Genomic DNA, 16,218 nt, shown 5'->3' with positions numbered 1-16,218 from the left:
GGAGCTTTCTAATGAATGGTTTATAAGACACAATATTGGTGAAGGTTTTGCAAGTGAGGTCGCAGGCAAAGTGGGTTTAACCATGGAGAAAACTTCATAGTTAAGCATGGTCAATCTAAAGTATATTGGGAAGTGTCAACATTTCATCTCTGTGATAACAATATCAACAACACTTGGTGAGTGAAGGTCCCATTCATTCTCGTGAAATATGGATTCTATGAACCACCACTTATGAAATTATACAGTTGAATCCTAATAACATTATCACAATTTGGCTTGCTACGGAAAACATCTCCTGCTCAATTAATGAGCTTAGGGGACTTTCTAATTAATGGGTCACAAGGCACAACACTTGGTGAAGGTTTTGCAAATGAGGTTGTAACCAGAGTGGGTTTAACTGTAGATGAGATGAGTGACCTCCTAAAAACCCCGAGATGTCCCAAAGCTTCACCTTATGTGAAACACTACTCATCAAACATGGGTCGATGAGTTTGACTAGTTAAATCCTAATATCAATTTCACAATTTGAAAAATATCTCCGACTTATCAATTAATTAGCTTAAGGGGCTTTCTAATGAATAGTTCACCATCCAATGCGAGTTAAATGTTCCATTCATTAGAAAGCCAGATCACTTATAGTACACAATTTCATATTGATTCCCATCATATAGCCAATCATTCTTATCAGATAAGTATCTAATAAGCGTGGCTGGAAAATTGAAAAAATAAATCTGACACTGCATCTTCTTCATGAGTGTAGATTAGGTTCAAGACAAACATACCATTTAGCAAGTATTCAAAGCATCGTCACGATTGTCATTATTAGGATAAAATAATCTCAGTAATTAAAAAGAAGGCATACACCAGATCTAAATGCTTCAAAAAACTTTTCCACGAGAACGAAGATTGTTCAAAAGCATCATTGCAATAATAATAAGCATAATTAAATTTGATGTATTGAAGTTTGCACATAGGAGTGACTCTCAATGTCTCCACCACATCTATGGTCTTTTAATGTGAAAATATCACATTCGTTGGAAATTAAAGACCTGCATTTATATTGATTTTACTTCTAAGTGTGGTATTAGTTGAAAAGAACGTACAGCTGTGAAGCCACTGAGCCGAAAACTGTGATTTACTCATTTGCAGTGTTTAACTCAAAAATAACCCTTAGATCGTGAAGTATACACCAGTCTTTAGAAGCAACTTTGTACATGATTGATATGTTCAGAGAAGGGAAAAAGCATTCATCATGGACAACAATCAAAAAGGATTGTGCACAATCTGGGAGTATATAGTGTATGTTATTCAAATTTCCTTATCATAGCAAGATCACTAAGCATTTTGTCAATCTTTTCATCATCCAACCCACGGCCCTTATGCTGCAGCATTTAATAAAAATGGGTGAATTGATAAAATTGTTAGTAGCGTCCAACGCAAGACACAAAAGATAAATTCTGGAGTATTCAAAACACATTAACTTAAAAAGGGGCAACTCTTGAGCTTACTTTAAGGGATGGAACCATCGCTTTAGCCTCCTCGGCAGTGTCTGGGCAAAGATTCCCAATTACGCAAAGCTGAAGCAAATGACAGGATTTAGCTAAACCTTAACATATATTAAAGGTGAATAAAACTGAAGGAAAGGAAACTATACCTCAAATTCACTCAATGCATTTCTGCTCAGCACGCTGCATTTGGCTGAGTAAAGGATTCCCAATCCACAATGGTTTCAAAAACACCACTCAAAAAATGCCCATTCTAAATAGTTGTCAGTCATCTCAAAAATCGTTGAAAAAGGATACTCTCGAACTTGTTTCACAGCATCTGGATTTTTGTAACGACTAAACCGTGTCACATACTGCAAAGACCTCTCAAACACTCTGCATTGAGAAGACACAATGCAGCATTCATAACCAAAATATCATATGGGAAAATGGATAAAAAATTCCCACGTCAGAAGTTTAATATCTCTATTTAAAGCTTCCTGTTGATCTTGTCTCACAAATGGAACCATTATATAAAGAAGAAAAGGCCATCAGAAGCAAAACTAAAATGTTCTTACTGAGACACTTGAGATGAAGCATCTTCAGATGCTTGCTGAAGCTGATCATATTTTTTCTCCAAAATTAGGGCAACCTCAGCATTCATGAGACATTTAGCTTTCAAAAATTCTGCAAATTAAAAATAATAAAACATTGTCAAGTCTTGCAGGATAAAAGCAAATCAAAATGAATATTGAGATATTATGTCTCACATCAGTTTACAAACAACAGAATATTTTTAAGAAATAGGCATTTAAACTTGTTGTAATACACTGAGAAGTGATTGAAATATCCTTTGGCAACCAGACAAAAATCATACTTACAAGACTGGACTCCTCTACAAAAATTGATTGAAATTCAAATATTTTTTAGGATTTAAAGCTTTTTTCATGCATCATTAAATAAAGCTAACATCAAAGATATGATAATTCAGTAAATAAAAGATGCTTTGTATAAATGCAAATCTCTGAAGGAAATAGGTTAATATGACATTAGAAATATAAATAGTGTTACAGTCAAATGTCTACAATATTCATGGAATACAGCCGAGTCTGGCTGAATCAGCAAGTCAGCCCATACTAGTCAAAGTCCAGAGGCCAAAAGACCCATTTTTCTGGACTCATCGTGGACTTGCTGAGTTCTCCAGGAATTTGAAATATCTTTTGCCTACAACAGAGAGTGTGCAGAAACAACATAATATTTTTTTCAATGCAGCTAACAATAGGGTAATCTTTTACAACTCCTTTTATTGTTCTGTTGAAACTGAAAATATACTTAAAGCGTACAAAAACTAGTTTTGCACTTAACATAGATAGTTCTGCGAGGACATTGGGTTTTTAGAAAGCTGCTGTTCAGCATTTGCAAGGCCAGAGAAATTTTAGAGTCCAGAAACTCTGAGCAACCTAAAAAGATGTCTATTCGCTACAAACTCATAGGAGGCTACATGCTTTGTAGTACCAATCAAAACAAGATAAAAGGAACCTCTGTACTTCATTGCTGATACCTACTTTACCAAATTTGTGGGAAGATTAGAATCAAAAGACAAGCATGCATATTTCTGTGAGGACATTGGGTCGGACAGCTGCTGTTCAGCATTTGCAAGGCCAGAGAGAGTTGCAGGATTGACTACTTCAACACAATTGAGCTCATATGCAAGGTTCATAATTCCAAAGTTGATATATCAGTGTGGAGTCCAAAAATGCTTGGTAACCTAAAAAGATGTCTATTGGCCACACATTAATAAGAGGCTGCAGCTTTGAAATACCAATGCAGGGAAAAAATCTTGAACCCAAGCACAAAGAATGCACTATTATTATCAAAGGCATTGTAACAAGTCTTACCAGCTGAACAAGCCAAAAAGACAGCATACAGCCACAACATTGCAATAAGAAGACAAGGCATCTAAGATTTTTTTTACGAAATAGATTTTCCCCAGATTGGCATAACTCTTCGCTGAATTATCAACATTAGATTCTCCAACTAGTGACCACCAGTTTTCCTTCTAAAAATGTTCATTAAGTTGTTAAATTTCCCTAAACATACACCGACTGGCAGTACAAGTCAACAATTAATTTTTGCCTTAAATCATCTGCAATACATATAATTTTTAAGTTAAGACGGAAAATATTTGCCTGCCATATGATTAGTGTAAAAAAATTAACTCCTTCAATTGTTCCAGCTAGGATAAGTGCTCATAGCCCAGAAAATCACTCTGAAGGGACAAAAGATGCTAAAAACCACATATAACACAACAATAAAAAGTATTGCCTGATCATAGGTTTCTAATAGAAACCCTAAATCATAACCAAAAAATCAAGAATAAGGATTTTCCATGACATCTCTCAATATTCTATAAAGGCCCTGCCATTTAATGGATATAAAAATATCCTTGCAAATAAACAACGGTACTCTGGGAGGTAGCCCAATTTTACATTCGAAGATATTATAGTGAAAAGTGAAACAGAAAAAAATAATTTAATAAATATCCAAAAAAAAAATTTGAACTGCAATACTCGAAATATTTTCAGGGGGAAAGAACAGAATATGGAGGGTGTCCAAACATAAATTCTAGAATTTTACTCAAAATTTGAAGAACCCAGAATTCGAATTTCACTGTGGGGTTGGACTAAAATAAATGGAGCGTGATTTCATCAATGTTGAAAAAAAAAATCAAATGGACATATACTAAACATAAAAAGCCAAATAAATTCGTCTACCTTGTGTTAAAACGCACCATCAGTACAAACCCTAAATCCTAATAATAATGTGTGTATCAATACATTTAAACGTTTTTTTAGTAACAAGATTCGAATGCCCTAAAATTAAACAACAGATGGTTCCGAATTCCAACTCAAGGTTCTGCCTTTGAATTTGTATTTCATATAAGATGAATTTTGGAAAAGCAGAGAAGGAAACCCCAGTAAAAGATTCGACATAATTCAAAATCTGCACAGCCAGAAACTAAATAGACGTAGAAAGTGTGGATGTGGAGAAAGATAGAATGGGCAAGCTAGGTTAAAGATAGTGAAAACCAACATACCTTCACCAATCTTGAGCTCTGCAGCATTTTCTTCTTCTTCTCCCGAAGCTGAAGCCATTGTCGTTGATAACAAACTTCAGAAGAAGAAGAAGATACTTGTACAGCTTAGCCTAGGAGCAGGAACGAAATAAAGAAATATATAATAGTTTCGGGAGCTGCGCGTCAATCCCTGTTACAGAAACGGATTTTCCGTTGCAGACGATTTCTTAAAAGGTTTCACTCTAGATCTTTTTATCATATAATATTTTTTTATTATGCTATTTTGTTTTTTTGAGTGTTTAGGAACCTTAGATGGGCCCACACTTGCACCTCTTCAAATTTAGACGGGTTATATTTTTCTATTTATTTTGAAATTAATGTAAAAGGATTTTTTAATATTGATTTAAGTATAATTATTTTAAAATTTTAATATTTAATCTATTCTATATTATTCATTTGTCAATAAGCTATTTTATGCAAGGAATCTCTTATGAAGTTTCTAAGTCTTATGCAGAGTTTTCTTTTTTTTAAACGAATAGTCTCTTCTTCATTAATCAAATATCAAAGTTACATATTCACAAAAAAGGGGTCGAGGGATACAAGATCACCCTACGAGAGTACACACAACGGCAAGGTCGGATAAACTATAAACTATTTGTAAAAAAAAAAAAGCATAAGCAACCTCAAGCTGCAAGAGCAGTGCCAAATGAGGGAGGAGTATCTTGGTGATTATCAAAACCCCATACATCAGCAAAATTAATAAGCTGGTTAGGAAAAGACCACCCATCATCTTTTTCGTTTTCTTTTTCTTCCTCATTCTTGGGAGGCGAAATAGCTGAGGCCAAATGGGGAAAGGACAATTTGGAAGAAGTGGCCTCAGGTCATGTAGAACCACCACTAGGGGTGGGCCAACTAGTAGCAATAGGAGCAATAGGAGCAAGAATGGGGACCGATCGGAGTTACGCTGCAGTGGAGAAGTCGAGTGATGGCACCAACCTTCATTCTGACCATCGAAAGAGCAGTGGGGAGCCTGCGATTAAGGTGTCTAGGAGCAGCAAGCAGAAGAACTATGACCTTACTAGCGGCCATGGGGTGGAGAACAGTCAGCAAAACCATAATCTGGTGGCACTCTGGCCACAGTACAAGGGGCATTCCCCTATAGGTTGAGCAACTCCTGCAAGTGGGCCACCTTATTTTCCTATACGTGTATATGCATCATTACATTGTTACATATACAAGCTTTAGTATACATAGAAACATTTATATCTAGAAATATGGGAGTGAAAAAAACATCATTCCTATCCTTCCAAAGAGTGACTAGAATCTCCACCCTGAAAGCATGCCAAATCTAGGTGTTACTTGAAGGAAATTCTGGGTGAATCTCTTAGTAAGATCATATGCCAAGAAAACGGCTCTAGCCTAAAAGGCTTGAAAAAGTCATGAATCCAAAGCCAATAATGATGGGCTTTGTGAAAAAAACTAAAAAAATATGCAACAAGGACTCAGGTTGCCCACAAAAGGCACATCAAGGGTCAGGAACCCCCAAATGCTTGAGTCGAGGACTTGAGGAAATCCTTGGAACAAAATGCACCAAGGAAAGTGTGCAATCTTTGGCTCAGAAAGACATTCCAAATAGTATTAAAACTATATCTCCAAGTCTGCTATGAAGACTAGAGGTGCCACCATTGGTTGAGAGTATTAACAATAGGTAAGTGTCTCACCAGCCAAAGGTATCCCATCTTGGGCTTGTAGTTAACAAGAGGAGTACAAAGATATCACTTACATTCCTTCCACAATGGCTTGATTGGTTGAATACTCAGCTTGTGGAGCATACGAGGAGGCAAAGAAGAGACCAATAGGTCAAATGTCTGATAATTTGGACGGGTCGGACAAAACTAGACCTGCATGTTTTCCCATGTTCTAAGGCTCATGATAACTCTAGAAAGTAGATATTTAGGAGTCTTGATACCACGCTTGGAAAAATACAACACACTAGCACCCTGCACTTTAGTAAGTGGAACCCTTTGTACCACAAAAAGGGGAGACCACCAAATATTTTGTTGGTTCATAGATAACCCATCCCTAAAACCATCACCAGCCCAACAAAACCATGACTTGAAGGCTTCCTAGACCCTCCAGATACTTTTGATAATAAAAGCGCCATGGATTTGCACTAGTTTGGGCATAATGAGAAGGGTTTGAAAGCCAATCCCCTTCTAAGTAGGTCTATTGATTGGGAATTCAAAAGAAATGCAATGCTTAAGAAGTATTTTTGAGACTTCATCTCCAATGAGAGCACAAATGACCCATTTGGCACATAGTGCAGTACCCTACTTCTGAGTGGAAATAAGGTTAAGTTTGTTAGACTCCTTGGCAAAGCAACAATACTCCTAGGCAACTCTATGAAATCCATGATGATCTGAACCGGAAGCCCAATAAAATCCCTAAGGAGATTCTCCATCTTTTGTATTGTCTTAAAATGGAAGCACTTCCATGTAAAGAGCGTTTAACCCTTTGAGTAAGTGATTTGGGGTCATGTTAAGTGCCTTGAATGGGTTTTTGCATGGATTTGGTTGTTTTTCCCTTGTTCTACTTCTCTTTCTCTATTTCTAGCCTTTTTCTAACAAACTGCTCTATGAAACTCAGAACTTTGGCCTCTAGGTCAAGAACAACCTTCTGGGTTAGGGACGACCTCGTCCCTAACCCTAGGTCCCATTTTCAATTTCTAGGAGTTTCAGGATCTCAGGCTTTGGAAAGTTTCTTTTCTTGCTTTTGGGTCAGTTGTTTCGAGTTTTAGAATGGTAGACTCTTAAATTACATTTAATCTAGGTCTATTCCTAGGGGTTGAGGCTAAATGGGATTTAATGCTCCTATGTCAACCTTCTCTAGGATTTTGTGCCCTAGATCTCTATATAAGGAAGCCTTCTTCTCTCTTTTTGGCATCTACCTTTTGGACATCCACTTATTATGCAAGCAAAGAACGTAAGAGCGCATATGAATGATTACTATCTATGAGCAAGAATTCTATCATTCAAGCATTCAAGTTCTCCATTGAAGATCAAGGATTCAAGCCTTTGAAGGGATTTGGTTCAAGCATTCAAGATTCATCATTCGAAACCCTAGATCTAGCCATCACGATGGTGTGATCTTCCTTCAAGATCATTTTTTCATCTTCAATGTCTATTTATACTTCTTTCAAGGTGGATTCTAAGCATACAATCATGGAGGTTTTGATTTGCATTTGTTAATGTTATGATCAAGCTTTCATATCAATATACTTGTTTACATTTCAAATACAATTGCATATCTATTGAGTATCATAGCTTCATTATTAGATTTACTTCTTCTACTTGCTAGCATTCTCTATTTCAATTTTGTTATTAAGGTTGATTCCAAACTAGGGTTTGACTGAGGTAGACCTCTCATCCAAACAATAAAACCATTTTTCTTGCAAATATAGGTGTGGAACAATGAATTAGAGAGTAGATTCAAATACCCTTTTCGTCGAACTTGCGAGATCTGTGAACAAAAATTTCGTCAAAGCAATGTAGGTCAAGGTCAACTTTCAGGGTACAATTATGCCTCAGGGTAAGATTGTGCCCCGCCAACAGGGTCAAGTTTGTCCTCCCTTGAAAAAGACAAAATATTTCTAGGTTTTCTCTTTCTTGACATTTCCAATCTAGAACAGGTTGCATATTTTCCTTTTGAAAATTAGGGTTGGGAAGAGGGTTTCCATTTTCTTTCTATTCATTTTGGTGAACCTGACATGCTTACCCTCCTCTCTTTTGTGGAATTAGATGCCCTATTGTGATTTGTGGTGTTATATTTCCTTTCATTCATTAGGTATTTTCTTGCATTAAGATTAGATTTAGTTTATGCTCTTGCATTTTAAAATTCAAAATTACAAAACTAAAAAATTAAAAAAATCTATATATTCCATAAAATACAAAAATATTTCTTGCATTTCATTTACTATGAATATGATGAAGATGCTTTAGTGTGTGGTTATGTTCCTTATTACCCTTATTTTAGCATCTCTTTACCATAATCATGATGTTTATGAGAGTATCATTCATTTTATTATGTTCATGATCTTTCATTCTATTCTTGTTTGTGCCTTTGTAAATTTAGTTGATACTAGTCTTTCTACATTTTAAAACTTTCATTAAAGATTCATGTGGTAGACTTATTGTTCTTTTGGATTATGTGAAGGACTTAATAGATGAGACCATCTCCTAATCTTCCTAATTTGAATCCTATTATTCCTAATCTAATGCCTAATTCTCCATCTCTTGTCCCTAGTTCTTCTCATATTTTTGAGGAGGTTCAAGATCTAGTTCAGGATATAGATGTGCAAGACTTCTTTGATTTACCTTCTCCTTTCAATTCATGATGACATTAAGGGAAAGCATAAAGACACTTCTTCCAAACCCATTATTCCATCTTATACAACTTTTTCTCATAAGAATGATAAACAATCATCTCCTATAGAAGATTTACATGATACGTACACTACAGGATATACAATGATCACTAAACAAGGTTATAAAGGTTTAGGGCTTGGAGTTAATGAGCATGGTATTATCATATACCCTCTAAACCGGATTCACATGGTGTTGGTTGTTCAAATTCTCAAATTAAGGAAGGTGATGTTAATCATCATTCTCCTCTTCATAAACTTCTTCCTACGCCTACTTTAGATAACTCTAATATTCGTCAAGAGGTGGCTAAATAGGCATATGTTGAATTAATGAATTCCAAAAAAGAAATCTTTAAACTTATACCGAAAGACACCTTATATAAGTACAAATGCCCATTTCATTATCGTAATACACATTTACTTGTTGATTGTAGATATTTTAAATTTATGTTTGTGAACGAGCTACTTTAGGAATTATATCTCATTCTCATGAAATTTTTTAATTTCTTTGTAATTTTGATATAGGGGATTCCCCTCCTATTGATATAATATAGATTTATTTTCCTCTTGTCAAGGACTGGGTGACAAGAGATGTATTTTCATCCAGTCTTAGGATCCATTAGGCTTTTAGCATATTTTGTACCTTGAGCTTAATCGGTATTCTTTATGTTCTATCTCGCTATGGTTTTATATAATTTTTGTAATCATTCATAGGGCCTATTTGTAGTGCCTGCCCCTAGTTTGCACTTCTGTTATTATTGTTGAACTCTTTTAGGCCAATTTTAGGCTTTTGATTAGTAGCATTACTTTGAGTTTATCAGTTATTGTTTCAGATTCAGTTGATTTATATGATGAGATTACTTGGTACTCTATATTTCATGTATGTATGATGATTATTCAGTGTTTTCAGTTATCGATGATGATTAGTTATATGGTTATTATACATGTCTTCTTATGAATACTTATCCCATACTTGCATGTGTATGGTGTGCGTGTTTGTTTTCTTTATGTATGGCATTTTTGATGTGGTTAAGGAAGGGAGTCGTAGTCACCTGCTAGTCGGGATCTACACGATGCACCACTTCCTACCATTGCCTATTTAGCTTAGAATATTGTGTTTGTACATGCGTAAATTTTATGCAGGTTGTAGGTACCGTGTATCGACTTTCTTGAATTGCCAGGATGAGCGTACCCTATCGCATTATCTGAATGGTAAGAGAGGGGAAATAAATTCTTGAGTCCAAATCCTAACCCTTTAAGCCATTTGTCCGTATCTGACTTAGTACACTCTGAATGCGTCGAATGATGTTAATTCGTGATTCTAACCCTTTTGTTTGATTTGGTATGTGTTTTGTTATAATGGGTTTTCGTATGTTGCTTTATGAGTCTTTAGTGAATTTTCTATTAATTAAGTCTAATTAAAAGATTAAATTAATGATTTAATTTAATGGAAATTATTATTACACTTTAATATTTAATTGTATTTAATTAATTGAGAAATTTATTAAATAAGAGAATTAAATTTGGAGATAAAGTTTTAAGTTTAAATTCTAGAATGTGATAATATTTATTTAACTTAATAATAATATATTTAGAGTTCATTTTTAAATAAATGCTAAATATTATTATTAATTGAGTTAATAAATATTGTACCAATTAAGTTTGTAAAATAAATTAAAAAGTGAAAATATAATTAATTAAAAAGATAAAACATGTGGACTTAATAAAGATATTTTAATTTCATAAAGTGTGCATGGGATTAAAGTAATAAATTAATTAAAAATAGAAGTCAAGTGAATATTAAATAAAGTAATTTTATAATTCATTTAATGTGCTTAAAAGATAAAAGAAAGATTAATAAAAGTTAATTTTAGAGTTAACTCTGGTCTCGAATCAAGGAGAGAACTCTTTATGACAATTAGGGGGTTCATTATTGAGGGACAGGGAATTTAAGATGAATTTTAGACACGAATTTTGGGAATGAAATTTGGAGACGAATTTTAGAGGAGAATTTGGACACGAATTTCGAAAACAAAATTTGGAGACGAATTTTAGAGGAGAATTTGGATGCGAATTTTGAAAGGGAATCTTCTCACAATTCTCGGTTGGTTGCATATTAGCATCAAGTTCAGGTAAGGTCTTGTGTTTTGATTTTTGATTAAATTATGCAATTTGACATTCCTGTCTACTTCGTGTTTGTAAAAAGATTGTTTTCTCAAATTTCATTGTATGAATCTTTCCACCCTTCATTCTAATCTTTTGCTATCCGATTATTGAAAAATTATTTTTTTTTTTAAAGAATTTTAAAAAAATAAAACTACAATGCGAATTATATATATATATATATATATATGGGAGAAATTTGTTTTGTAACATATATATTTATAACAATAAAACAAAACAAACAAGAAAATCAACAAAAATATATAAATACCCCACTTACCTCCTACGTTCGGCGGCTCCCACTTGCGTCGACACTGTACTTGACTCTATACTTGACTGCATTTGGGAGCTGGTGAAATTAAACTAGCGCACGACTTAATAATAGGGCTGATGGCCTTTAATAATATAGTGCCCAATACTTTTTTTAAAACATTTGCAGGCCTTATGAATTTTGTTTAATGTTTAAAGTTTACTTTTATAAAAAAAAAACTTATAAGCTTTTCACATTTCTCACATATTATTAATGTTTAAAAGTTATATAATATAAAGTTATTATAATTAGATAACTTTTTAAATTAATATGATTTATAAAATAAATTTTATTATTATTTAATAATAATTATTAATAGTTTTAATATTAAATGTATTATTAATTAATAATACTTTATTAATAAGTTTTATAATGTAAACTTATTATTATTTAATAATATTTACTGATAGATTTTATTATTATTTGTCAATTTAAATATTAATGCATTTTAATATAGTTTTTGTAATTATCAATTTATTAATAGTTTTTGGTTAAATATTAATAAATTGATAATTAATGAAGATATTAATATAAATATTTAGATCAAGAATTATTAATTAATTTAATTAAAATTAGTTTAATTAAAGTTAATTAATAATGGATATTATTTGATAAAAATGTAGAATTATATTATTGATTTAAATCATGATGGGAGGGTAATTCTATTTTCATTCGAACAAGTGATTGGGTCAACTTGTAGGGTTATCTAGAAATCTTTTGAACTTGAATCATACCTTGAAACTAAAACTGAAACATTACATTAACTCAATAGTATATTATCAATCAAACCAAAACTTGATACCTATGTTCTGTTTTATGTATGTTATTTTTTTTAGGGTTCTTGGGGTTGTATTAGCTTGACCAATCCTAGGTCGTTACCAGAGGCTCGGGGGTTTGTGAATGTGAGGTTATGATGATTTGTTCTCGATCTTTTCAAACCAACCAAGGTAATGTGATAGTATCCTCTATGATGGATGTATTTACTATTTGTTATTGCTTTCCAGTTTTCGTGTGTGAAGTTGAGGTGTATGTACATGAGATACCTGACTTAACCATTTTTGAGTCATCGATCAGTTATATTCGATTTGCCTTTCAGTCGCTTTGAGAGGATTGAGATGTTTTGAGTGATTTGTTCTTGATGATGTCATGTTATGACATGTTTCGACTTGACCATTTTGGAGTCTTTGATTAGTATTGTGATTTATTATTGGGATACTTTTTGGTTGCTCGTTGGAGAACCATTGAATATTGTGATTTATCATTGATGCCTTCAGATGTTGATAGAGATCTGTTGTGATCATTATGATTATTATTGGATGCTTTTTAGTTGCTCATGGAGAACTGATGTGATTATTATGACTATCTTTTGATGCTTTCTAGTCGCTTGTATAGGGCTAAGGTGATTTTATTATGATTCTTTGATTTGAGATTTTATGAGCTTAGGGTAGGTTATCTATGTGTAGTGTCGGGAAGTGGCTTGCAATGGGGGTCAGGGCCCTAAGAGGCTACCTGGAGAAACCCATTGTAAGTTGTTTTAATAAGTGATAACATTTACACTAAATGGGGATTAAAATGAACCTAGTAAGATAATTGTATGTTCTCTCCCATGCCTTGAGTGCTAATACAGACTAGGATGGGGTAGAGAGAACGTTTGGTTGTGACCTTGCATTCTGTAGTATGCCTTGTCAGTACGAGAGGGTATTAGTGGCCGCAGGAACACAGGAGACCTGAGATTCCTAGGGGATTGCTCGGGTAACTTCCAACGTGATTCGTGTGATGACACTTTCCCGCTTGCATAGTAGGTTTCCTATGTGTCTGTGTGGTGCCTCTGGGTCTAGATGTCGATCTATGTGTTAGAACCTTTGAGTTAGTATACCTTTAGGATTTCCTGGACTTAGAGAGTACTTGTGATTATGTGATTTGATATCATGTTTGGGACATGAGACTATCTCCTCAGTGCAGTGGGAGTAGACCATTTAGGTTCCACGCGGTCGGGTGGTAGTGCTTTTTCACTCTTACCATTGGGATCCGTCTGTAGTCACTATGGCTGGAGCTTCTTGGTATGCTTGTTTATCATATTTAGATGATGTTGTTTACTTATGCTTTATTCTAGTATGTTAGATTTCTTTATGCATATGTTGTAGCATGTTTAGGTGTGACATCCCTATTATGATAGTACCGATGATATCTTTAATGGCTTGGGATGTTATGCGTGGGGGATGGCTAGGGCCCACGATGGTCTAATGATGCTATTAATGGTTGGGAGGAACCACACATTTAGTTAATTGTGTTTTATGATGTTATATCTTTATGATGGATAGATGTACCATGTATGTTATTAGTTTCATTTACTTTATTGCACTTGTATCATGGATTCAATGAGGGTAATGTATCTTTATTTTTACATATGTATATTCTTTTAAGCCTTTCATACCCTCTGACATGTACAGTGGATGATTGAGCATTTTGGATTTCATTTGCCAAGAGGCATTCAGAACAAATGTATATTAAATGGACATTGGACTTTCTTATTATTCTTTCATGTGGATGTGGTAGTTGTTAGACTTAGATTAATTAAATTTAAATGTGACTCAACGTCTTGGGATCCTTAAGGAATGTAACCTGTTATGTATGTTTGTTGATGATTATATGTTATTGCTTCTGCTACTATGTGTTTGATGTGTACGTTATACTTTTTTTTTTTTTTTTTTTAAAAAGATGTTTAGCAAACTTAGTAAAACTTTAGGTTAATTCTTTTGGATCCCTTGGCGGGGTGTCACACTATTCAAGATATATTTTCTACAACATTTATTTTGCAAAGGTTTTCCTTGTCTTCCTCCCTAGGGGGCAAGGTTTTGCCTTCTTTCTCTTTGTCTAGGGAACTGCTTTCATTGGCTTAGTGGTACTTATTTATATTGTAATTGTATGTGTGAATATGCAGCCTTTGCTAACACACACTTCAACATGGTCATTATTTGTGGATTCATCCCGGAATGAACATTGGATTGTTCATCCAAAAATCAGCCGACAAGGCGACCTGCTGCCTTCTATCTAAAGGATTTTGCTTGTTAAATATCCTCAGATTTGAGGTGTTAAGCGACCAAACCCTCTAAGAATGAAGGATTTAATAAATGAAATTAATCTATATGATTATGCAGATTAATCTAGAATGAGAAATGCATTCTAATCTAAGAACAAGTAAAGGAAACTAGATTAATCATATGCATATTATGCTAAATGAAATTAAGCTAAGGATGCAAATGTATGTAAAATATGAGCAAATGTGAGTAAATGTGAGTATGAATTCTAGCAGCAATTTGATGCAAATTCCAAATTCATCCTCTCCCAAAATGAAGAGATGAGGGTCTCTTAAATAGACTTTCCTAGAATCCATCAACAGTTGAGATCGATTTCAATCAACAGTCAGGATTAAAGGTGAAGTTCAGTCATAAAGGAAGATTCCCAAATTAAAGGGAGTTAACTGATTTAATTTGAGTAGAATAAAGAGTTAACTGATTTAATTTGAGTAGAATAAGGAGTTAACTGATCTAATTTGAGTAGAATAAGGAGTTAACTAATTTAATTCCTTTTTGATCAATAGTGAATTGGGAATTTCTCTTTTTGAACTAAAGAAGGATTTTGGAGAGATATTTAATTTAATAAAATGAGATATACTCTCATAAATATATTTCCTATTTAATTAAATAATTTTATTTAATTAATTAGAAACACTTTCTTATTTAATTAAATAACTATATTTAATTAATTAGGAATTACTCCTATTTAATTAAATAACTTTGTTTAATTAATTAAAGAATAGCCTTCCATTTAATTAAATAATTTTCTTTAATTAATTAGAAATACATTTCCCATTTAATTAAATAATTACATTTAATTAATCAAGATAGGCGTATTTATTAAATTAAATAAATTTAATCCCAAAGTACATTAGTCTTAGGAGATAATTTAATTTAATAAAGTATAAATACTTTTAAATTAAATTATAATTAAATCAAGTAGGTTTAATGCGACTAATATGAGTACGCACTATAGGAGTTAAATAAGAAATGTGATGAATGCAGATTAGGGTCTTTTGCATCTGACAATTAAGTCAAGTAGCGAGTTAGATCAAGAATGTGTCTAATGAAATAGGACTTTAGCAATGATCAAAATAGACCAGAATTGGTATCATGGCAATGAGCCAATTTTGGGGTATTACAGTAATATTATTTCTTCATAATTGAGAAATGTTTTGACTATGGATAATCTTTTTATATGAGAGGTTGTTGTCCTAAGTCATCACCTCTTCTTTGTGTTGCAAATTATGTAATTTATAGACTCTTACCCTTGCTTTGGTGTTAGAGTTGTTTTCCTCATTCCAAAGATTTTGTTTCCTCTTCCTTGAAGGGGGCTTGATGATTGAATCTTTGTTCCCATTTGATTTAAAAGATGATAGTTTATCTAAAAACACTCCTCTATGTTGGGGTCTTGTTGATAAGATCTCTTTCTTTGAGGATCTTTTTTTCCATAAGTGACATATCCTTTTCATGATTATCTATGTTCTTGGTTGTAAGGATCAATATCCCTCACTAAGAATATAGTATACATTGTTGTTAAACAAGATATCTCCTTATGTTGTGAAGTAGGTATCCTCTTCCTCGTCCTTATCATGTCTAGTAGACAACCACGATAAGGAGAGAGGCATATATAAGGTCTCCCTTGCACTATAGTTTGGCTAAATTTTGGAAGGTAACACACATAAGTT

The 16,218-nt window shown here is 33.4% G+C and overlaps 1 protein-coding gene across 1 annotated transcript; it reads right to left on the bottom strand.

Annotated features, from left to right (window-relative positions):
* Positions 1–922: 922 nt before the first annotated feature.
* On the bottom strand, positions 923–4,786 carry LOC149528384 (DNA-directed RNA polymerase II subunit 4-like). The gene is made up of 6 exons (XM_089810031.1): positions 4,582–4,786; positions 2,063–2,171; positions 1,803–1,880; positions 1,655–1,688; positions 1,509–1,577; positions 923–1,382 (listed from the first exon to the last, which is right to left on the bottom strand). The coding sequence occupies exons 1-6, from the start codon at positions 4,637–4,639 to the stop codon at positions 1,305–1,307; spliced, it is 426 nt and encodes a 141-aa protein (XP_089666157.1). The 5' UTR covers positions 4,640–4,786; the 3' UTR covers positions 923–1,304.
* Between the last annotated feature and the right edge of the window lie 11,432 nt (positions 4,787–16,218).

This window comes from Cupressus sempervirens, chromosome 11, assembly GCF_028749045.1.
Source record: "Cupressus sempervirens isolate cs-2001-9-10 chromosome 11, ASM2874904v1, whole genome shotgun sequence".
Taxonomy (NCBI): Eukaryota; Viridiplantae; Streptophyta; class Pinopsida; order Cupressales; family Cupressaceae; genus Cupressus; species Cupressus sempervirens.
This window is presented reverse-complemented; position numbering and strand designations above follow the sequence as displayed.

Bases quoted from the DNA above. Each gene is read 5' to 3' on its own strand.
- LOC149528384 (XM_089810031.1), bottom strand. From the start codon at position 4,639: ATGGCTTCAGCTTCGGGAGAAGAAGAAGAAAATGCTGCAGAGCTCAAG. The intron at 1,881-2,062 runs GTAAGAACATTT...TTCTCAATGCAG, and splicing joins GCTTCATCTCAAGTGTCTCA to AGTGTTTGAGAGGTCTTTGC. The intron at 1,578-1,654 runs GTATAGTTTCCT...CATTTGCTTCAG, and splicing joins ATGCATTGAGTGAATTTGAG to CTTTGCGTAATTGGGAATCT.